This window comes from Zonotrichia leucophrys, chromosome 15 (genome assembly GCF_028769735.1).
Source record: "Zonotrichia leucophrys gambelii isolate GWCS_2022_RI chromosome 15, RI_Zleu_2.0, whole genome shotgun sequence".
Lineage (NCBI taxonomy): Eukaryota > Metazoa > Chordata > Aves > Passeriformes > Passerellidae > Zonotrichia > Zonotrichia leucophrys.
This window is the reverse complement of record NC_088185.1, coordinates 2,202,999-2,225,755: the sequence shown is the minus strand read 5'-3', so window position 1 is coordinate 2,225,755 and position 22,757 is coordinate 2,202,999. Positions and strand designations below refer to the sequence as shown.

Genomic DNA, 22,757 nt, shown 5'->3' with positions numbered 1-22,757 from the left:
TCTGTTTTACCATACAAACTAGAAAAATATTCAACTTTCGAAAACAGAACCTTTTAAAAGAATCTAGGCTTTGAACAAGACCTCTCTCCCAAGTTTTCAAGATAATCAGTTTGGGAAGGGGGTGGTATTAGGCTTCTCTTCATTGAGCCTCAAGATAAAGAAAGTCACTTGAGTGACTACATCAGGAAGTGATCTGACAGAAAAGGCATTTTAGGATATGGTTCCATAGCAGATCAACCCAATTTTGAGAAAAAATAGCTAAAATTTACACGTTATATTGCTTATCAGCAATATAACATCTATTAATGGCCACCCCCAGCCCTAAGAGATCTGCACTACACTCTCTTTCAAGGATGACTGTACAGATATATCCCCTTTTTTCCCCACACAAAGTTCACTCTTAGGCAGCTCTGAAGTTGCCATTTTCACTGTGGCATTAGTGCAGGAACTCCAGCTTTACCTTTTCGTTTCTTTACTTTGTTCTCCTTGCAAGGGCTGTCCCGGGGTGAATTGTTATTACTTTGAGCAGTCAGGTCAATTCCCAACAAGCTGAACAGCTTCTTCCTGTCAGGAGCTGGAAAGTGCTTCTCAATAAGAGACTGGAATACTCCTCTGTTTAAGAAAAAAGGGTTGCTCAGTGAAATTTGCATTTGTTTAAAGTACAAACCTGTAACGTTGAACAGCTTGCTTGACTTCCCTGAAGAATGACTCCTTGTGTTGGGCACTCTCTGTATTATCACCCACATTACTGTATTTGTCACCTTCTTAGAAGTCAGATAAATCTCTTTTACAGCACTGTTACACTTTGTTAAATTTGTTTTTGGTAACAAGTGGCATTGCTTTTGCCATTTTTTAATTGCTCAATTTAAGTAAAAGATGAAGTTAATTTATTAAGATCTTCAGCAAGGCAGCCTTGGGATTGGCTCTGGTCCCTCTGATCAAAGAGGGAAGACATGGTCTGTAACTTGCTTTGCTATAAGGGCAGCACACACTTGGCAGGTCTCCCCATCCTCCCAGCTTGAGAACAGTACGAGCTGTTCACACCTGAGAACATCAGTTTGGAATGGCAGGAGGACCAGGAGACAATCCCTGCCCCACCTGAGCAGGGCTGCCACAGTTCAGGTACAGCAGCTTCAGTAAAGAACATCACTACTGCAGGATTCCCAACCTTCTGTGCACTGATGCACATCTGACACACAGAAGGACAAATGACTACACACACACTAAGCTGGATGAAGGTTAGCTTTGTAAAGAACAGTTTTAAAACTCAGTCTTACTTTGCTGTAGAAACAAAGTCATTCAGTTCCCCACCACCTTCCTCCAAAGCTTCCAATGTTCTGGCTTCTCCTGTCGACTGCAGGCCAATGACAACGCACTGAAGGACAAATGAAAACCACACACTGTCACTATGACTGAGCTGTAACTTGATTTTGCCCGAATTTCTGCTCATTAGATATCATCAAGTACAAAACCATGCTCCTACTATGGCTAAAAATATTTGTATTGCATATATTTAAAAAATTAATCTAATAGCTTTATGTCTAAGACAAATGTTTAAAAATCAGTCTTGATCAACTTACTTTGCCATTCTTGATTTCCTCCCGAGCCAGCTGCACCACCCTCTTCACCTTTGAGGCTATGCAAAGGTACTTGAAAAACCTCTGGTGAGCTGACCAGAACTGACCCCACATGGATTTCTTCATGCGCTGCTCGGCATCGATGAGATCGGCCGCCTGCTGAAACCTCTCTCGAGCACTGACCCACTGGACAAGAAAGGGAACATTCACATTTCAACCAACTGAGACCTCCCAGAAATCAACAGAGAAAGCAAATTTAAAACAGGGTTCTTACCAGTTTCACAGATTTATTGTACATTTTAACATATTCCTGTGAGAGCAGAACTTCGTCGATTTTGAAAGTTACACCTGAAAAACTCAACTGTCTGGCTATGTACATTCCTCTCAGCTTCATATCCATAGCAACTATTTCCATGGCACCAACACCTCTAAAATAAAGGAACAATTTAAATCCATGTTAGAATTTTCAAGAGGAAGGATTGTTAAAAAAATGCTTCAAAACATAACCCCAAGTACTTCAGAAAAGAAAGCTTATAAATGTGAAGGAATATGTTTTTGAAATAATTTGAAATTTAGTCTTTACATAAAATTGTATCCCTGCCTTGTAAATGTTAAGTGTATCTCAAGAGGTAAAACTGAGTTACTTTTTTCCCAAATTACCTAGGATGGATTAGGAGACAGTAACTTACAAATTGTAACTGGATAACAAAATTGGTCCAAATATCAGCAAATTCTTGCATGGTAACTTTATAAACTGCTGATGATTTAAAATAATACAAACCATTTAAAGTTATTCGGATTTATACCGATATGAAAATTATTTGATTAGTAAGTAACTTCAGTTCTCTTCAACAGCAACACCTTGAGAGCACAGAATCACCTGCAGAACAGCTGACTGCTACTCACAGCCTTGGGGCTCTAACTTCATTATTGCTTATTTGATACCTTATTTGATATGCACCCAGTAATGAAGAGAAGTTACACTTGCAGAGTCCAGAAAAACCACACATCATGTAGATGGTAAACAAGATGTATCCTAAAGCCTATTGTGGCACTCTGAAGTGTTCAAAATTCTTTCTGAGTAGGCAAAGCAAGATGCTCACCCAGCACAGAATGCGGCAGCGGCCCTTTCTCCTGAGCCCTCACATCCAGTACCATTAGTATGTTCTGAAACACCAAGTACCTTGTAACAGCACAAAGAATTTCCCTGAACTGGGTTCTTATGCCAACAAGCACAAGATTCCCTCCTGTTAAATTGCCTATGATGAATGCACAAACATTAGAGGCCCTCTACAAATAGGAAGCCATTAACTACACTGAGCATACTCACTACAATACAGGGTGTTTTCATGGGGAGCAAAGCATTTTGCTTTCCTAACACCCACATTTTCAAGAGGCCTCTTTTCCCAGAAAGCTTTTAAAGCTCTCAAAATTTTCTGTGAACAAAGGAAATATCTTATTTTGCACCACTTACGATAAATAACATTTCTGCTAGATTTAGAAGCCAGAGTTCTTAGTGTGACAGGACACGCTTGTAAAGGAGCACAGAGTGAAGACAAGGAACTGGGAGTACACTCAGCCACAACCCTGTGCATTCTGCTGTAGGTCTTTGAAACTTTACCTTCTTTCAACAGCCTGAATAAAATCACTGAATTCCCTAAATGGAGTTCCTTCACCCCATATTCCAAGGCGGTTCATATATGCCATGTTCCTTGGCTCAGATGCACCTAAAAAGAGAAAGATAAATCTGTACCAGTGCCAGCAAAACCACCCAGAAACATTTAATGCAAACCCAGCAGTACATACCTGTGGCACTGGCATAAACAACCCTGGCTTTTGGAAGTTTATTTTGAAGTTCCAATACAGCCAGACCTGTTTTTGTTGGTTTTGATGAACCAACAGGACACAGATTCTTTGCTTTATGACACTCGTCAAATACAATCTGAACTGGAATTAAGGAAAAGCTTTGTCCCACTAATGCACAGAATGAGGAGCTAGATCAGAAGGCAAGAAAATCTACTACTTACAATAGGGGGCAGGTGGAAATTGTAAACTCCAGACACTGGTCATTTTTACTAAAAACCTTGGAAAAATATTTAGATAATAAATTGCCACACTGGAGTTCTTGAAAATGCTGGTGGCGCTCCAAATATATATTTAAACAAATCCATAAAATATCAATGTAAACTCAGAGTTCTGAAGGACAATTGCTTAATTTTATAGGTTTGATATAGAAAAAACTAGAAACTTCACTCTTGTAGCAGAGTTGTGTAGCAGCAAGTCGATGGTCATATGTTTGGCACAAAGTTTGTAAAACTGTAAATGTAATGTCAGAGCATGCACACAACTGATTGCCACTACAAATAAAGAATACCTAAAAACCTTTAAAGATAAGTTTAAATAGCAATTTCATTCTAATCAAATGAATTCCAGAAAAAGGATACAACTCCATCGAAGTCTTCACCACACCAGTGAAGGAGCTGCTTTAATCTGGTTTTGTATTTACCACCAGACTGACTTTCCCCAATCAGAGAGGAATAGGTAGCAAAGATGACACCTTTCTTCACACTTCCATTATGTTTGGAAGAAATCTTCCCATACTTGAACTGCAACAAATAGAAATTAGAGAAGTTAATCCAGAGAGACTCCTGCTCAATCCCAGCTACCAGATGAAGGGATGCTGGTGGTCTCAAACTGAAAGGTGGGAACGCTTGGGGCCACCCAGAACCCCACACCATGACCAGGGCACAGCTGATGGCAGTGGGGTTAAGGGGTTATACAGGGCCTTACTTAAACACAGACTTTAGGAACACTAAATCTGAGGTTTCAGAAGCTGAGCAGCCATACTCTTCAGCTACATGGTTTCCTTACTTTAAATACATTGAAACTAAAATCTCAATTGTATCCCTTTAAGAGCCAATACTTCAAGTGTATTTACAGCTGCTACCATAAATGATGATTTCTAAAGCCTTGTTTTGGAAATTAAGAATTCACAAAGCAAAAATATCAACTTAAACCAAACTTTTAAGTTCGGTGAATTCAATCAGTACTCACACTTTGCAATTTAAGCAGCTAATCCAGAGCAGAGGCAGTGTCTCCAAAAATAACTGCACACACCACTGCTGCTTTAATAAATCACTGAGCAGGTCCATTATTCAAGCATTACACACAAAAAGCATGATATATAAAATGTGCACTGAGAGATAGAAAGTAAAAAATTCAAATGCTACAAAGCTTTAAAGATGTAAAGAATATTTCAACTTCTAGAAAATATTCTACTAGTAGTGCCAGTAGTGACTTGAAGTGCAGATTTTTTTTTTAAAAAAAAAGCACACATGCTAAGACTTAATCCTACAAGGGGCCTATTTACATGATTAACTTAAAGCTCTGTGTGGTTCTTTGTAAGATTTTAGGCCTGTCAAACAAGACCTAGACAGCAAATTTATTGAAATTAGTGCATTCTTGCTCTTAAAACACTCAACATGCACAACTCGTCACTCAGGCGTACCTAAAGGTTTGCCCCAAGTGTACATAGTAAAAAGTTTCCACACCTTGTTTAATGAATGCACCAATATGTTTTTTGCTCCAATATCTCTCAAATCTCTCTCAGCATCGTATTTCAGATCATTGGACACGCTAAACCTGAGGATACAAAACAAAGCACATGCTGTAAGTCCCAGCAGGTCAAAGGCAGCCAGCTGCTAGGACATTTGTCAGGAGACAGATGACCCTGGATTTAGGTCACAGAGTCACTGGGGCGTCTGCTCTAACAAATCCTGGCACACTTACCAGACTGCTCTTTTTCTGCCTAACAAGTAATTTTCATAGATTATTCCAGCTATGGTCCTTCCTTTTCCTACACCAGCACCATCACCTATCAAGAATCCAGCTCTGTCTCCATTGGGCAGGAATGTTTCATGTTGCTGTAGGAGAAAGAACAAAGAACTTGTACACATTCTCCAGAACACATCACAGAAAAGAGCAAACATAAACATCCTATTGGAGGGGACCAGTGGTCCAAGCAAAGTCCTGGAAGCAGGAAGAGGGGATTTTCTTTAGGGAGAGCACAGCACCCCTAACTGCATTGTGGAGCCATTCCCCCCTTTCTTCCCTCAGCACCCAGAACTTCTCTAAACACCTGTCCAATATTTTGTGTCTTTTCCTAACCCACTGATAGGCTCCTGCACAGCCTTTTGTAGCAGCAAGACCCAGACATCCACAGCCTGTGGAATGCAGGGTTCTGAATCCACCAATTTTAAACCAATCTCCTGTCAGTGTCACCAAGTTCTGTTCTGCTTTTGGTTTTGTGTATCACTCACTTCTTGATGATCTGAACCCTGATTTCATTCCCTTTCCTTTCTCTGCCCTCCACCCCCAGGTGCCCCAGTCTCTTTTCATGAAGTAACTTTTCCCTCCTGTGACCATTTTAGTTGTCCCTCACTCCACTGCCTCCTTCCCCAGCACACAAAGTGCTGCACACACATCTGGGGTGGGCACACTGAAATTTAACCCAGCAGCAAAATAACACCCAGTGCTGCTCTCTATTCCCTTCCCAAGGATGTCAAACAGGGCTGGCTTTCTCAGCCTGCTGCTGCTGCAGCCATTAAATTACTTCAGAGAAATAAAAATGACTAACATGTTCTAAGACAGTTAAAAGATCCCCATCATGGAAGTGGTTTAGAGGAAATTTTCCTGGGTGTATTACCTCACATTTATCTGAGCTGAAGCTCACCTGCCATCTTCTAATGCAACTCAAACCTTTAAGCTCTTATTATTTTATCTCCTTGTAAAACTGACATAGCTGCACTTGTCAGATTTTAGTTTTTCTTCTTAAATTCTCTGTTAGCTTTTAAGCTGTGCTGATGTCTGGCATACCTGGGCTGCATAAGTGATTGCTTCCAGCTGCAAAGCTGACAACCAGCCACTGTCAATGGTTTCCTCTGATATTGATGTCTGGTACCACACATCAGGAGGAGTCACACTGGATAAGGAGCTGGTTTCCACCACTGGGTCAGGGTGACGTAGACCAATTTTTACTGGTGGAGAAAGAAGGGGAAGGAAGGCAGAAGTTGAAAACAAAATACAGAGTTCTGTTGCTGCAGCACGAGTTATTCTATTTACCCAAACAACTTGCAATTGTGATTGCAAAGGCTGAACTCAACAACGAGAATGTTTCACTGCAACAATCTGTCAGGCGTTAAACTGCACTGCATATGAAGGAACACAATCTGAATTTATAACTGCAATCCTAACTTCCTCTTCTCACCACCTTCCCACAATTTTTGTGATTAGATAAAATTCACTTTACAGAAAATAAAGTATTTGTGTACTTGACTTGTTTGAGAAAAACCAGTCTGAACCTTGTTTTCTCAAAAAGGCCAGAAGCAGCCTCAGGATGCCAGAATCACAAAAGCAACATTCTTCTCACTATTTATATAGTGCCATTTTAAGCAGAATGAGAGGAGAAAAGATTTAGAACAGACATGGTTTAATTGCTGACAGATCTCATCAGTAACAATAAAAATTAACCATTTAGCTACAAACTCCCTGCAAAAAGCCTTGCTTTTACAGCAGGTCACTGAATTCAGCAAACAAGATAACAGCTTGCTGTCAATGGGTACAACAAAGAAAAGAGAAAAAAGAGGAGATGGCAATTAACAGCAGTAAAAGATTCACTCAAAAACCAGCCAGTCCTAAGTAGTCAGGCAGGAACAATGCAGGAAGAATGTACTTAGGGTGATTTCACACCAAAAGACTCAAACTAGATTCCTAAGTGTAGCTGTGAGCACTGAATCCCTTCACAAAATTTCCTCTGCTGAGGCACAAGGCATCTTAACAGAGGTAAAATAACAGACCTGATTTTAGTTCATCAGTCACATCTGTAAGACAAATACTGCTCCATGATACTGAAGAACTCCTCTTTAAAAATCTACTTATCTTCCAAATCTAGCATTTACAGAGGATGAATTTCCTAGGAAAACCCACAACACATTCAGGTCCTGTTAACTTCAGACAGTATCTATTTTCTGTGTTAGTAATTACACAGGAGTAAATAAATGAACTCTCAAAACATCCAGCCTTTTGATGTAACAGAAGATCAGGTCATACATTTTATTGGCATATATTCAGCATAGGTCTCTGCATGGCCCATTTCTTCTTCATCTTCCTCCTCGGGTTCCTCCTCTTCTTTTACTGCTGGCACTTTCTAGAATGGAGAAATATTTGTGTTAGTCCAACAGCACATGGTTAATATTCCATCTCCTGGAAATTACCATGAGAAAGGAAATGAGGACAAACTTGCACTTCAATGTTTTAACACATGCAGGGAACAAACCAGTGAATCGCTGGGAAACTACACACAAATGTAGATTTCTTACACTCTGAACAACCCTCTAAAGACACCAAGTCAGAGAACTTCCTCTTCTTTGCAAAGACATCGAGCACTCCAAACTCACATAAGCAGAATTAAAAAGAAATTCTTCTTACTGCATATTAAAACCTGACTATGACTTAAAGGAAATTGCCTTGAAAACATGACAGCCCTCATGTTCAAGAACTCCCCTGGAGTCCCCTGCAGCTCCACAACTCCACAACTATAGAGTTAAATAGTCAGTTCTGTCCAGTATTCTCTGAAACCTGACAGTTACCCACTCACTGTGACCCTGGCCAATGTAAATATATAAATATTTGTAAAGCACTCAACAGATGAAAAATCAAACATCTTCCACAACTACTGATGTTTAATACACAAGAAGTGATCTGAAAAAGCCCTTCTGTATGGCAGCCACTGAGGAGCACAGCTCTTCCCAAACACCAGCCTGAGTCCAGATATCAGTGAAGATGCCAAAACTCCAACGTTTACAGCATCAGAAGGTAATTTTATTACATTTAGAAAATTGAATGATATTCAATTTAAATCTTCAATTTAACTGCCCAGAAGCACAGCCATGCTAGGGGGAAGTCTTTCAGTTTCCTCACTGCTAGTGATTTCAAATAAAATGTTTTAACCCAGAGGAAACGCTGTGCTTATCACCTTTAATCAGAGCCACACCCTTCTTGGCCCACAGCGGCTTCTGCTAAGGACAGTAATTTCTTGAAATTGTCATTTATATCTAAGCTCAGCACAGCTGTTAACTTCACTCATCTAACCAAGTTTCATCTCGTGGAGCAAGTGACCTTTGGAACAAACAGATGCACTTGACAGTTCCACCACACACAGGACAAGTATGAGTAACTCCTGGAAGTGGCCACAACTGTTCATGGCCAGCAACACACTGGGTTGGCAAATGAACCATCTGTGCCACTTACCACAGTTGGTGAAAAACTTCTCATTTTAATGTCATTTATCCATATCCTTGCTACCTCTTTTGTGGAAGCCTCCTTCTTCACTGCACCATTGCTTAGGTCAGCTGCAAAAGAAAAGTTGTGGTTTACAGAATTCCCTCCAAACATCAACTCACATTTACATGCTGCTCTATTAATGAGCTGAAAGAGAAGTTTAAAGTAACCAGGAGCACAATGATGCTTCAAGAACGAATTTGTAACAGGATCCTTTAAGAAGACCATTTATTAACCTTCCTGTCTTCAGTCACAATTGCAAGGGACTAGGAATAGGGCTCAGTACACAACTAAAATAATTTGCATAAGGATGGATGCAAAATATTGAAAGCAGCTGTCAGGCTTCCATCATATCAATGCATGTAATAAACTTAGCATAATTGCCCCTAAAAACAATTAGGGCACTTGCAGAAATAAATGTTTTCCTCACAGGCACTGCATAATTTAACTTCTTAATATTTTCCCATCTAGAACTCCTGCTGCCTGAATTATATGAAAAGACCATTTTCCTTTCAAGAGCTTCTCTTTTCCACAAGTATTTGCCATTTTTTTAAATAAACACAAGGAAAGATCCAGAGACACAGGAACACAAATAAGATTAGGAATGCAGTTCTAGAAGTTGCAGGTTTCCTTTTCACTGTACACAGAAGCTACAGATTGCACTGTTTTCTGCAGCTGTGCCACTCTAACAGTTCCTGTGTGCTGGTGGCACCTATTCTGTGCTTCTCTGAGTTTTCACTTGGTTTAATAAAACTTGACTTATCCCCTTCTGCTTTCTCCCCTCCTCTTCCTCACTTCCTTTTCTCCCTGCCCCAGCTTCAGTTCATGTCCCAACTTGGGTTTTGGCAGCCACTCCCTAAGAGAAGGCAATGACACAAGGAGGGACATTCTGCTTTTTGTTTCAGTTCTAACTGACAGCTCCTGCACTGCACTCTCTCTGCACACAGAAAAATAGGTTATGCCAACCACACCTATAAAATCAGCAAAGCTTGTTCCAGAGACAATGAAAATAACAGAAATCCACAAAATGCCTGTGTATCTTTCAGAAAAAAAAAGCAGCACTGAAGATATTTTCTAACTGAACTAGTCTGATCTTAACATGCTAAAATCAGAACAGCTTGAAAGAGTTAGTTACACACACATGCAGCTTTTTCCTTACACAAGCTGACCACATGTTAGAAATAACATACAAGGAAATATTATGGAAGAAATCACAACATGAGGATTTGGAGTGTGATAACAAAGGACTTGTGGCATTTAACTTACTGCAGCACTTCAGAAGTAACATGAAAATAAACAGCAAGTTTTTAGGACTTAATTTCTTAAACAATAGATTTGGTGCCTCCAATGAAACAAAGGGACAGATTTTCCTTTTGCAGGAGACAATCCACACAAACACCTTATGTGCTACAAATGTAGTTTGGAAGATGCCAAGTAGAAAAGAGTATTAGTTTGTTGTAGTTCTAAGCACATGCTAGAACAGGAACTGGTGGAGACTCCAGTAACATAGCTAACAGACTTCAGTAATGTTCACAAAATACTTGCACCAATTTTACAGCTGCAATCTGTCATTTTCCTTGTCCCATGCCACAAATTAAGAGTTTAAATTTTTAACTCTGTTATTTCATACTTCTCTGCCCTGAATTCTAACACTACTACAGTTAGGATGAATTTTATTAGGCTTCCTGAACCACTTCAATTTACCAGGATATTGTACTAATCAATGAAAATCCATGATGTGCAAAGATCTGTTATTCCTCTATTTAAATAAATACTGTAATCACAAAGAAAGCAAACTCACTCGCTGCTGTCGCTACTGGTTGGGCAATATTAGGAGGTGGCTTCAGTTTCATGAGTTCATTAAGACTGTTGTTCTTGAGCAGATCTTTCAGCTGAATCTGCTCCTTGGAAGGTGCAGTGGTCAAGGCATTGCGAACTGCTGGTGCTGCCACCGAGGGCCGGGTGCTTGTGCTGGTCTGGATGATCTTTGCTACAGTGATCGTCTGCCGCGACGTCGTCACCGGCGTCGTCTTTGTCACCACGATGGTCGTCCCCAGAGTCGGAAGCTGATTTATTTGATTCAGCACAAAGGTTGTGGTGGATGGTGGTTGCTGGCAACAAAGAAGCAGGAAATTTTCAGAAAACAGTCAAAAAGAAAGAGCAAACTTTATTACACTTCGTTGAGCACACAGGATACACCAGTTTTTAGAAGACACTTGTCTGTCTGCAAATAACATGCTGAAGGTGCCAGAGTAATATCTTGTGCTGCAACAGTCTGAGCAAAAATTATTTCTGAATACATTGTACATATTTCAGAAGGGTTTTTTTTTAGATTTTAAGGTAAAGGAAAAAAAACCATGAAAAATTCATCACCCATGACCACTACAGTTTCCTCCATATCTGATAAAGCCAGTCCAATCCACTGCTGGCAAGGGCTTGGCCAGTCAGTGTAACTGGCAGTGCCTGTGAGAAGGCATTTGTTTAACAACAGGCAAAAACTGTTCCACCATCAGCAGCTGGGATGGAGGAGTGAGAATATGTGAGAAAACCCTGCAGACACCAAGGTCAGTGAAGGAAGGGGAGGAGGCACCCCAGGTGTGGAGCAGGGACTCCCCTGCAGCCCTTGGAGGACCATGGATGCCAGGAGTGAAGTTGAGCCCAGGACAAAGGAAGGAGTGGGGAGAAGGTATTTTTAGATTTGTTCTTCTCATTTTCCTCCTCCATTGTTAACTGGCAATGAATTAATTTCCTTGAGTTGAGTCTGGTTTGCCCATGACAAATTGCTGATCTCCCTGTCCTTATCTCAACCCATGAGCCTTTCACCATGGTTTTTCAGCCTTGGTGCAGCTGAGGTGGAGCAGCTTTGTGGGCACCTGGTGGCCAGCCCAAGCTGAGCCCCCTGCCCAGGCAAACCCCAAGCCCTGGAGCAGCAGCTCAGCCCTTACCCGAACATTTAACAGGGCTGGAGTGGAGACAGCCTCTGGTTCCTGTTTGACAGCAGCTGCAGCCTCAGTGTCCAGCCCCAGCTCCAGGGCGCTGAGCGGCACCGACTGCGCGGGGAAGGAAGCAAACAAGGCAGCAGGGATAAAACCTTCAGGCTTTTGTTCCAGGCTGTGCCTCAAGTGGCTACACTCTGGCAGAGTGAAGGCCATCATGGAGCTTAAACGTGGTATTTCATTACACTTTTGATGCATTTTATTGCAGAGCAGCCAGACCCCAATGGCATGAGAGCTCTCCATGGATACCCAGCATTGTGTCCCCATGTCATGCCAGAATTAAGCACATTTCTGTCTGTACTGACCTCAAGTGTTTGACATTGCTTTTTTGTATGGAAGTCTAAAATTAATTCACAAACTATTATCCAATCTCAGTACTTGAAGCAAGAAACTTAAGAAAACTCCACATGCTTGAACCACTTGCCATGCACACCATCCCCTTTAACCCCTTCATCCCAGCAAACCCAAGCTCTAACAAATCCCTGTTCTTGTTTTAACCTGCTGAACAGCTGGAGTTGGTGCTGGATTTGCAAGAACCACATCTGGAGAGTCAATATCAAAGAGATCATTTGGACTGATTCCACTCTCACTCAAAGCAGCAAGCAACAGATCTTGTCCTGGCTCCACCATCTCTGGAAAAAAAAAAAAAAGAAATGAAACTTAAGTACAAGTACATTTAACTCTGATTTATTTTTTGCCCACACACAGCTCCATTTCCTGCATTTAGTGGCATTCACAGTGCAGTCTCTTGTACACACAGTCACTTTCTAGATGTGCTCTGGTTCTTTAGTTTATTTGCAGGCTTTTCAACATACTCACCACATCTAAAAGCAGGGAGAATGAAAGTTTACTACACAAAATGCTATCACAGCCATAAACTTAAGAGACCTTTTCTAGTCTTTGAGGCACTACATTTTCAAGGATTGCAAGAAATACCAAGAGCAGAAATGGTGAGCCCGTGTTATGCTAATGATCCATCTTTGTCAGTGAAGCAACTGCACGAGGGAAGCACAATTAAAACTCATTTACTTTATCTTGTAACAAGTTAGTGATAAAGAGCTTATAAGGAAAGCTTTAATTTTTTGCTTGCCCTTACATTAGGTTACATTCATTCACTGGAGAAATTTTGTTTTGCTTAGTGGAGAGAACAAATGTGCCACTATTATGGTATGTAAGTAAGTGCTTATTAAATAGGACACTAACATCAGGTCACAGACTCCTTTATGTGTAGGACAAGCAAAACTAATTTCAAAAAGCTATTCTAGACAGCATAAAAACTTATTAAAAAGCCAAATACTCCATATTTAAAGATGAAGAGAGGAGATAACACATTTCATTGCTTAAGAAGGAAACCCATCTGCCTCAGTATTAAGAAAAAAATTAAATTATCTCACAGAACTTGAGCTGTTGCTTATACAGTCTAAAATACATCTCAAGCAGATCTTAATTTCATTCACCCTCCACACCCCTTAACACCCACTGGGAATAAAACATTGGAACCCAATGAAGCCAAACACCTACTCTAAATAGGTAAGAGGACAAAATTATTTGTTGGCATTTTAGATGTTCATTCACAAGACTCCAGAACAGCATTCCCTTGCTTGTCCCCTGTACATGCACAGCTGAGCCACATCCAGCTGGCTGCTCTCACATCTTCCTCAGCACTTTCAGCAGAACAGGTAATTCTTGTAATAAGCTGAGCCTCAGGCACTCAGTTCTTACTCTCCCCAGTTTTAGTCTGTGCAATAGCAGGGAGAAACCCTTTGGTTGTGGATTCATACTCACAATTCATGAGATGGTGGCACCACAAGTGCAAGATACTGGGACAAGAGGAAGATGCATTTTAATGTAGCAAAGACTTAAAGATGCTCCAAACAATATCAAAGCAACAAACAATTGGTGGGACTGCTACTGACTACACACAGCCCCACCAAACACCACTTGCTTCTCAGAACCTGCCTCCTCTTTCTTAAAGGTATTGCAGGTGAGTAAATAAATTTGCAGAATGGCTTTGTTTGTTGCTATGAGGTACAGAAAATATTAAGGAGTATTAAGTGATCTAGCACACTTAATTGATATGGCAGCAGCACTAAAGGATGTCACCACCCAGCAGCCTGTCTCCAGAATCCTGAATGGGTGAACAAAAGTGGGAAGACCTGACTTTCAGTTTCACCTTTCATTCCACAAAGATTGTGCTGCCTCTCTCAGAAAAGGGGACTACATATGTACATTAATCAGGCAGGATAAATCCTTCATTTTCAGCAGACTAAAATCTTCACAGTGACCATCACATCCAGGTTTAGAAGAGCAGCTTTGTTTGCTAACCAGAAACAGGTGAGGGGAGAAAGGTTTAAGTCTGCAGATGAGATCTTTGCTTATCAGTACTTTTGGTGTTCAGAACTTGAGAGCAGCTACTGAAGATGAATTTCTCTACAGAAGGGGAATTCACACAGGTCACCCCACCAAAACAGCTCCAAAACACTTAAAAATCACAACTTCCATTTGGGAAAGAGGCATGAGCACCCTTGCAGACAGGGCAACAACTTTGCTCGAAGGACAAATAAACTAAAATGTCTAAATGTACAATTGGAAACCATCAGTTAAGTCATTCCTTAGTCTGTATGGAGTTGTGATCACCCCACTCCTAAACAAAAATATGACTAAAACTTGGTTGAAACTTAAGGGACTGGACTAAATAGAGGCATAAAAAGGCAGAAGCAGCAGAAGTTGGGGCTTTTCACTTAAGTAAGAAAAAATGAAAAGACTCGAGAACTCTGAGTCTGCTCTCCCAATACAGGAATGAAAGGCCTTTCTATGAAGTTGAGACTCAAAGCAAAACCAAAGCTAGAAGAAAAACCCACAGCAACACCACAAAACATCTTCCCCAGCCACCCTGCAAGGGTGTCCCAGCCCATCCCATCTGTTTCATGTCCACTTTAACATTTCCACGATGCCACTGACCCCAACATGTTTAACCTTTAAAAACATGATGGCTGAGACTTAAAAGTTTCAGAGTTCAGAAAAAAAACCAACTCATAGCAGCAATGCTTTAGTTGCTTATTTCAAAGTTTTAAATGACTGGTGATAGAAACCAGCAAAGCAATTCCCACAATTTCAGAGTAAATATCTCCAGTTTAGAAACTCTCTTTCTAGCAAAGCTGTTTTCATGTAAGAAGTCCCCCAGCTGCACCCCTCTCCTGACACCCCAAATTTTAAATCTTAAAAATTCATGGTTGCTCACAACCCAGCAAAAAGCTCAGTAAAACAACAGCAATTGTTTGTCTGTCAGTTTGGACAATGAAAGTTTGACTAGTTTCACTCATTTTGTTTCTGTACAGTAGGAACAAAGCTGCATTGTTTGGAACAAAAGGAATTCTGAACTTCTAGATTTTTTACATTAGAAGTCACTGAATACTTAGCACCAATTTTAGCCTTTGTGCAACTCCCAAGCACCAATGCTGCCCACCCTCCTCATTGTAATTTAACAAGGAAATTAAATGAGGAAGAAGAAAATACACAGCAGAAGCTGCATTGTGGTAACATTTTATTTTCTGTAGCACATGCTGGTTAAGCTTAAAACATTATCAGGCTGAAGCAGCTCCATAATCTTGCAAGGTAGGAGGCTCCTCAGCTCACACAAGTGAAAGTGACTTTATCAAGCTCTGCAGCTCAGCCCTGGCAATACTATATAAGGACCTGTTTGCCACATCTTCAAAATCTCCGAAAGAAAATACTTATTAAAAAGTTGTGAATATTACAAGCTGTTCCCTGAGGATTTCATCACTCAAAGAACTGTTTTGAGCATGTAGAATCTTGCAGATAAGATTGTCTATGTTTAGTGAGGTAGTCCAATGTCACTGAGCAAGAATCAGCCTATTAAATGAAACTAAAAAATGTATTTATAAAATTTCAACAGTAGTAATATCTTAATTACTTTCTTTGTATGAAGCAAAAACAAAATGGTATTTCAAGAAGGGCCACCAAAACACACCAAACATTTCTGTAAGGTGCTCTCCTGATGAAGAACATAGCTTAAAACTTTGATAAAGAGACAGTTTTGTGATTACTGCACATTATGTAAATAATTCCTGATTTAAAGATACAAAACCAGAATGCCATGTTTAATATCATGTCATGTATCCATGCCAACCTGGCTCTCTCTCTCCTTCCATTTTAGCTTTGATACAAAGAAACAAAACAAAAAAAGATTCTAAAACACATGTCAAGCAACCTGCTCTGTTTGCCCTGAGAAACATAATGGTAGAACCCCAAACAATGAAAAGCCTTTTGATTTCCAGGTCTGTGAGTTACACACAGTGACACTGCATGCCTGAAGTGCTCATTTAGAACCATAATCAATCAGAGTATCAGAAGTTGCTCCAAAGCAAACATCCCAACCAAGCAGGAGCTGCTGTTCCCAAGCCCGTGCCCAGCTGGGGCAGCCCTGGCACAAACAGCACCCTCAGCCTCTGCTCAGCTCTTCCACTGCCTTGCTGGGCAACACCTGAGCTGCACGGGAAACCCTGCAGAACATCACACAAATGCTGGAGTTGTACAGACAAGACAGCTTTGCCCTGCAAATTCTCTGCCTGACTAAGCCAGGAGTTATTATTGACCTGAAAATTTCACATCTCCCTTCGCAGCCTCTCAGAGCCCCATCCCACCCAACAGGATTCTCTGGGCAGCCACGTGGGCTCTGCTCATTTCACAGCTTTTGTCTCCAGAAGGAACCTGGTAACAGCAAAAAAACCAACAATTCAACCAACCCAACCCCTTCTGGTCCTCTCCAAGTCACCATCCAATCAAAGAGCAAAACCCTAATTAATGAACTCACTCATCCTTCCATGCCTTAACCTCAAGACGAGCAGTTAATTTTGCATTCACACGTACAAAGGTGTTCTCACAAAAACCAGGAGTTCATCCAATCCTGGAAAAATCATTCCCACTTTTCCAAGGCTGGTCACCACTCAAAGCTTTCAAGGACACGAGGGACACTTCAGGGCACCATGGGTTCAACTCTGCCTCAATGCTTTTCAATGACTGGTTTACAGAATTTACAACTGCCATGTTACACAGTCTGCAAATGTGAAATTCAGAACTTCTGAAAATGTTAAAAGACTTAACAATGCAATAATTTGGCATGAAATCTGCTTTCAGACTAAAGGGCTGGAGCTGGTAATTGGGCCAGCAGTGAAAGTTTTTAAGAAGTAAAATCTCAAAGAAAAAGAGCAGCATGTGAGCACCAGGATCCTCGGTTTCAGCCTGGGAGGCAGCTCCAGGTGCGTCTCACAGCCCCATTTCCCATACCCTGACCTGCCTCAAGGGCTTTTAGAGTAACTCTCAGCCAGTTTTGAAACCAGAGTAGTCTGGACAAAAAGACAAACTGCCCACATTTTATTTCTAAATATTAAGATTGCATACAAATATAACATCTCATGGCTTCGAGGGAGATACAGAATACCAACTCAAATGTCACGCTGTTACACAATTTCAATTCTTGCTTTACAACATCAACTACAATTTTGGGGGGAGGGCAGCTTACAAAACATTAATGTATGTTTTTAAATAATTTTAATCCAGACAGAACCTTGGTAGTCTAAAGCCAAACAGTCTACCACCGAGTTAATTCCTAACTTCACACTGTGCCGTTTGATCACACTGAATTTTTTTTTTTTACTCACTCTGGAGTTACCTAACAGATCAATTCAAGGGTTTTATTTTTAAGGATTTACAAAATCAGCTTCATCTTTAACAGATATCAAACACATAGAACCAGCCTAAGAGTACCTGAAAGAAAGTACAGGAGTTCTGATTTATACCCTCAAATGCAGCGTGGAACCTGGACAGCTAAAAATAATAAAGAAACAACCCTAAAAAATCCAGGAGAAAACCCCAAAAGGCCTCTTCCCCATCAGACTGTAGGAGCATTTCTACGTTAAACTATTACTCACCCTAGCAACCTCTGTTTGAGGTGCGCTCGTTACGAGTGCCTGGACTTTGAGGCCGTGTCCGCCGCCGCGGTTCAGCTCCCCGGGAGCAGCGGGGCCCCGAGGGCTCGGCGGGGCGGGGAAGCCCCGGGGGAGGCGGCGGCAGGGCCGGGGGTCGGCGGCTGCGGCCCCGCCACCCTCGCACCAACACGTGTTCCCGACATAAACTTCCGGGTTGGGCCACAATCGGCTGCGTAATCCCGTCCCATGCGCGACTTTTTGTTTCCAGACCTTCACCTCTTTAAAGATCCCTTCAACAGCACCGCGATCCCGGGGAAGGGCGGGAGGGCTCCGTCTCACGGCGGCTTCGGGAGCCGCTCCGGCACCATAAATCAAACACCCCCATCCCCCCCGCCTCGTTTCTCCATTTCGAACCTCAACAATCAGCGGCCGCGGAAAGAGCGCACAAAGGCGCGGGCCGGCCCGGGGGGCTCTGCCCGCGCAGGGATGCGGCGGGGGGAGGGCGGCCGAACCCAGCGCCGCGCCCGCCCCCGTTAGAGGAGCGCTCCCCCAGACCCGGGGGGCCCCGCCGCCCGCCCCCGCGCGCCGCCGGGCACGAAGTTCGCGGGACAAGCGGGGCTCCGCCGGGGCGGCGGCGGCGCCTACCCCGCCCGCCGCGCCGCCCCCGGCCCACCGGGACCCCTGCGGGGGCGGCCGCGCAGCCTTCCCGGGCTGAGGCACCGAGGGAGACGCGGAGCCGCTCCCAGCACAACGGGTCCTCCCCGGACATCCCCGCGCCGCCGCCGCGGGCCCCGGTGAGGAGCTGAGGGGAAGAAACCCCCGGGGCGGCCCCACAACGCGGGGAGCGGCCAGAGGCGGCCAAACAGACGCGACGCCAGGCAAAAGAGCAGCGCGGCACTTACTCTCTGTCGCACTCGATCCTCCCGCGGGCTCCTGGAAGTCTCCGCCGCCGGCCCCGCCGCCCGCCGCTTTCTAACTCACGGCCGCCATCTTTGCCCTCCCTCCCCTCACAGGGGAGGGGGGGCCGGGGGCCGCCCGCACCACGTGACCCGGGCCGCGCCTCCCTCCCCCCGCCGCGCCGCGCGCGCTCCCCGCCCACGTGACCCCGCCAGCCACCGCCCGCCGCTGGCGCGCGCTCGGCACCACGTGACCCGCCCCCCGCCCGCGGGCTCCCCGGTCACGTGGCCGCCGCCGCCGTCTCGCGCCCACCCCCCCCCCGCGTCCCACCGCCGCCACCGGGCCCCGGCGCGCGCTCCCCGCTCGCTCCCCGTCACGTGACATGCCGCGCCTCGGTTTTTCTCTGCCCTCAGCAAGGGGAAGGCAGAAAGTTCCTCCTTCCCTCCCCCTCCCAAAAAAAATCCCCGGCGTATCCACCGTCCTTCAAATAAGCGACGTCCCCGCGGGCGAGCCCCGCCCCATGGCGGCGGCCGCAGTCGAGCCTTGGCGATCCGGGCCCGGTTCCCGGTAGGGTGGGGGGAGGGGAAGGCGGAGGCGAGCGGCTGCTAGCGGTCACGTGACCCAGGCTCCCGCAAGATGGCGGCTGCCGGCGAGAACTCGGCAGCGCGGCGGAGCTCTCGCGAGATCTCGCGTTTCTCGCTGCATCACGGGGCGGGGGGGAGGCGCCGTGCGCGCGCCCCCGCCTGGGGCGGCGTTGGCGGGAGAGGCCCCGGAGCGGCGGGACCGGGCCGGGCCCCGGGGGCTGCGGCGTGAGGGGAAATGCTGGAATCTGAGCTCATCTCCGCCCGTGCTCCCGCTGCTGAACGCGTCTCACTTCAGGCGGCCCCTGGTCCCGTCCCTCCGCGGTTGGCGGCTCCCCGGTGCGGCCGGTGCCCCCCTGCTCTGAGGACTCCGCCACCCCCGCCCCCTCACGGCACCGCGGCTCTGCAGAGCTCCTGCACAGGAACCCCCCAGGAGAATGCGGGGGGACATCCCTGCTGCCCTCCCTGGGATGCTGCCAGATGAGTTTTCCCTTGCGAATTTTGTACGAGCTTATAATGTGAAACTTGCTGCTGCAAAGAGTGAGTTAAAATCTGGAGACCCCTCATGCTGGTTCCACATTTGGAGACTTTTTTTTTTAGAGCTGCAGACCCCTAGACTGAGAGGACTTGTTAAAAGAGACAATCTTCCAATAAAACGCTTTCCCAGTTGTGTAAAAACATGAAAATTTGTAAGAACTTTCACACAGAATTGAGCCAGACATAAATGAAATGTGAGCAATCATGAAATACCTTCAAATGTTCAGTATTACTCATTCAATCTTGTACAAGTTTGCTTATTTTATGATTAGACAAATTTAACAGGGATTAATATAACCAATAAAGGATTAGACAGATTAAGGCTAAACTATTTAAAGACAAAGCAACGTTAATTAAACTGACTTAAGTCATTCAGATTAATCAGTGATGCTTCAGATGGAGAGAAAGATGACAGAAGTGAGGCCAGAGACCAGAAGAACAATTTAAATGGCAGCTTTTATCTTGGTTATTGCCCTCTGCACACTTCAGATGGAGGCATGATGAAATACAGCTCACACGTGCTGAATCGAACTTTACAATCGTGACAAGAAAGGCAGGGTTTTGATGTCTTGAGTTGAAAAGGGAGTTACCTGTCAGCGTTTTGATCATCCTCGACTGCAATAGGTGAGTAATCTCACTGGAAATGCTGCTTTCCATTGGTGTAGAATTAGCACAGGCACATTTGTCTGCAGGACTCCGTTTCCATAGAATTTTGGCAGGCAATTCACAGAGCTCATTGCACTTTCTAGTCAGAGATTTTTATTTTATATCATTGGTAGATACAATTCTGAATATAATTATATTTTATAATCTATGAAATGCAGGTAGCACCTACTGGCATTTTACTCTGCGACTTTATAAAATGATGTTGCTTAATGTAATACTCAGCAGTTACCCTCAGGGATTGTTTTCACTTGATTTCTAGTGGCTGAAGCACAAATTGTAGGGATTTCATCTTGTGAACGAGAAATTTGTGTAAATGCTGTCATTTATTTTGCAAATTGCAAATATGACAGGTGCTGAGAACTTGCTCTCAGGTGGGAACATTTCACAAGCATCTCCTTGGTATATTGGACAGAAAATGAAACCATGAATTCAAATATAAGATTTTTTTTTTTTTTAACTGGATGAAGTGTTCATCTAAACCGGAGAGATTTACCTTGAAGGTTTTCTTCCCTTTCTGAGCAAATCAACGCCTCGCTCGCCCTTCCCTCCCTTCCCCCACAAAACAATTTCACATTTCCGCAGTCAAACGTGGTGCTCGCGGGGGCCGCTCATGCGGCACCACGGGAGGCGATATTTGGGTCACTGGGTTTCAGCGCTGCCTCCAGCGCAGGGTCCGGGAGCCGGCAGCGCTCTCTGCGTGTGCTGCTGCTGCTGCTGCGTGTCCCGAGTCCCAGCCGCGCTCCTTCGGGCCCGAGCATTGAGCGTTTTAACTTCTCCTCATCCCTGGCTCGCCAGCTGAGGGGTGAAGCCAGCGTGTTTTGCTAATTCACGGTGTGATCGCACCGCGCCGGGAGCAGCGGCCACTTGGAGATGACGCTGTTTTCTTTGTTGCTCTGGGGAAGAGAATTCCTTGGCTGCCTTTGCCCTCTGCTGGTGGCCCGCACGGCTTCGGTGGCAACTCAGTTCCTTTGCTTAATATATATGTACAAAATAATTATTTAAAATATACAACCCCCAACAGCTGAGCAAAACCACTCAGGCGTTTCCAGAGCTTTCCCAAGACATTAGGAAGAGTGCTCCCTATTACTGCAAGGAGGAAATCATCTTAGTAATTTATGAAGATCTTTTTTTCCCAGCTGGGTGATAAGTACAGTGCAAACTGGGGTGGAAAAATCAGAGCAGTGTCTGCTCTGGTGCTTTTGCAGAGAGCTTGGAGTACCTGCCTTGATGGAAGAACACCATGGACATGGATGTTCATGGACAGGATGTCAGCTGGCTGCAGCTTTGAGTTTACAGGGAAATACCCAGTGTGTTTTGGTTGCTTCTCTGTAAAATGCATGTGCCTGGTGATGGAAGACCCAGATGTAACAAATGTCAGAGCTGGGTTTGTTCTGTCTTCTCCCGAAGTGCCTGAGTGCAGAGCTGTCCCAGGAAGGGGAGGGGGTGGCCTGGAATGCTGTGCTGCCTCCTGAGACTCTGCAGTCACACTGAATTCCTGCCCTGTGAGCCCCCAGCTGCTGTGGGACAGCTTGGAAAGGACGAGGCCTGAGTTCTTGCTTAAGATGAGAAGGGTTTTTTCCTGTTACTGGCTGTTTATGCACTGTGGGAATGCCCGGAGACAAGGAGCAGCCTGAGGCTGCAGATAAGCCTGGGTGGGAAGGGAAGCCACCCCTGTGGTGACAGCGCTTGGGCCAGAGCAAGTGCCACCCCCCAGGTCCTGAGCACGCTCAGGTGGCCTCGCTGCAGGAGGGGTAGCACAGATAGGAAGCAGGAGTCATTGCTCAGTGTAAGGGTTCTGCTTATCATGGAGCACCAACGTCCTGTGTGGCAATTCCTGATTCCACCATGGCACCCACTTGGCATCCATCCACATCCCCGATCCATGCGTGCTTTGAGTCATTGCTGTGTAACTCTTTGCCATTGTGCTTTCCCAATTTCAAAGCATATGTACTAATCCTCTTGGCAGCTTCTGACCAGGGAATCGATGCTGAAGGCACTTCCAGCTCTTCTGGTGATAATGATGGCTCTGTCATCTGGCTTTGTAATATTTTAGCTGCCCTTATTATGGAATGGGGATTTACATAAGATCTTTGATGCTTTAGTGCAATGCTGGAGCATTACCTGCTCTCCAGGCAAGCTTGGAAGATGGAACTAATAGACTTAAACTTCAGCCAGGGAGATCTAAGCTAAACATCGCGTAAATCAGCCTAATAATTG

General features: G+C 44.2%; 1 protein-coding gene across 1 annotated transcript in view; it reads right to left on the bottom strand.

The window, feature by feature from the left end:
- The window catches only part of SBNO1 (strawberry notch homolog 1), a 31,081-nt gene extending 12,225 nt beyond the window's left edge, over positions 1-18,856 (bottom strand). Inside the window, exons 1-16 of the mRNA XM_064726456.1 lie at positions 18,762-18,856; positions 12,410-12,543; positions 11,861-11,965; positions 10,717-11,026; positions 8,886-8,986; positions 7,686-7,782; positions 6,453-6,613; positions 5,367-5,500; positions 5,129-5,219; positions 4,022-4,183; positions 3,384-3,519; positions 3,199-3,304; positions 1,852-2,005; positions 1,581-1,763; positions 1,278-1,375; positions 461-612 (exon numbers count right to left, since the gene is read on the bottom strand). Of these exons, the coding sequence (XP_064582526.1) occupies positions 461-612; positions 1,278-1,375; positions 1,581-1,763; positions 1,852-2,005; positions 3,199-3,304; positions 3,384-3,519; positions 4,022-4,183; positions 5,129-5,219; positions 5,367-5,500; positions 6,453-6,613; positions 7,686-7,782; positions 8,886-8,986; positions 10,717-11,026; positions 11,861-11,965; positions 12,410-12,541 (2,122 nt within the window). The 5' untranslated portion in view covers positions 12,542-12,543; positions 18,762-18,856. The remainder of the gene's footprint in view (positions 1-460; positions 613-1,277; positions 1,376-1,580; positions 1,764-1,851; positions 2,006-3,198; positions 3,305-3,383; positions 3,520-4,021; positions 4,184-5,128; positions 5,220-5,366; positions 5,501-6,452; positions 6,614-7,685; positions 7,783-8,885; positions 8,987-10,716; positions 11,027-11,860; positions 11,966-12,409; positions 12,544-18,761) is intronic.
- Positions 18,857-22,757: the final 3,901 nt, after the last annotated feature.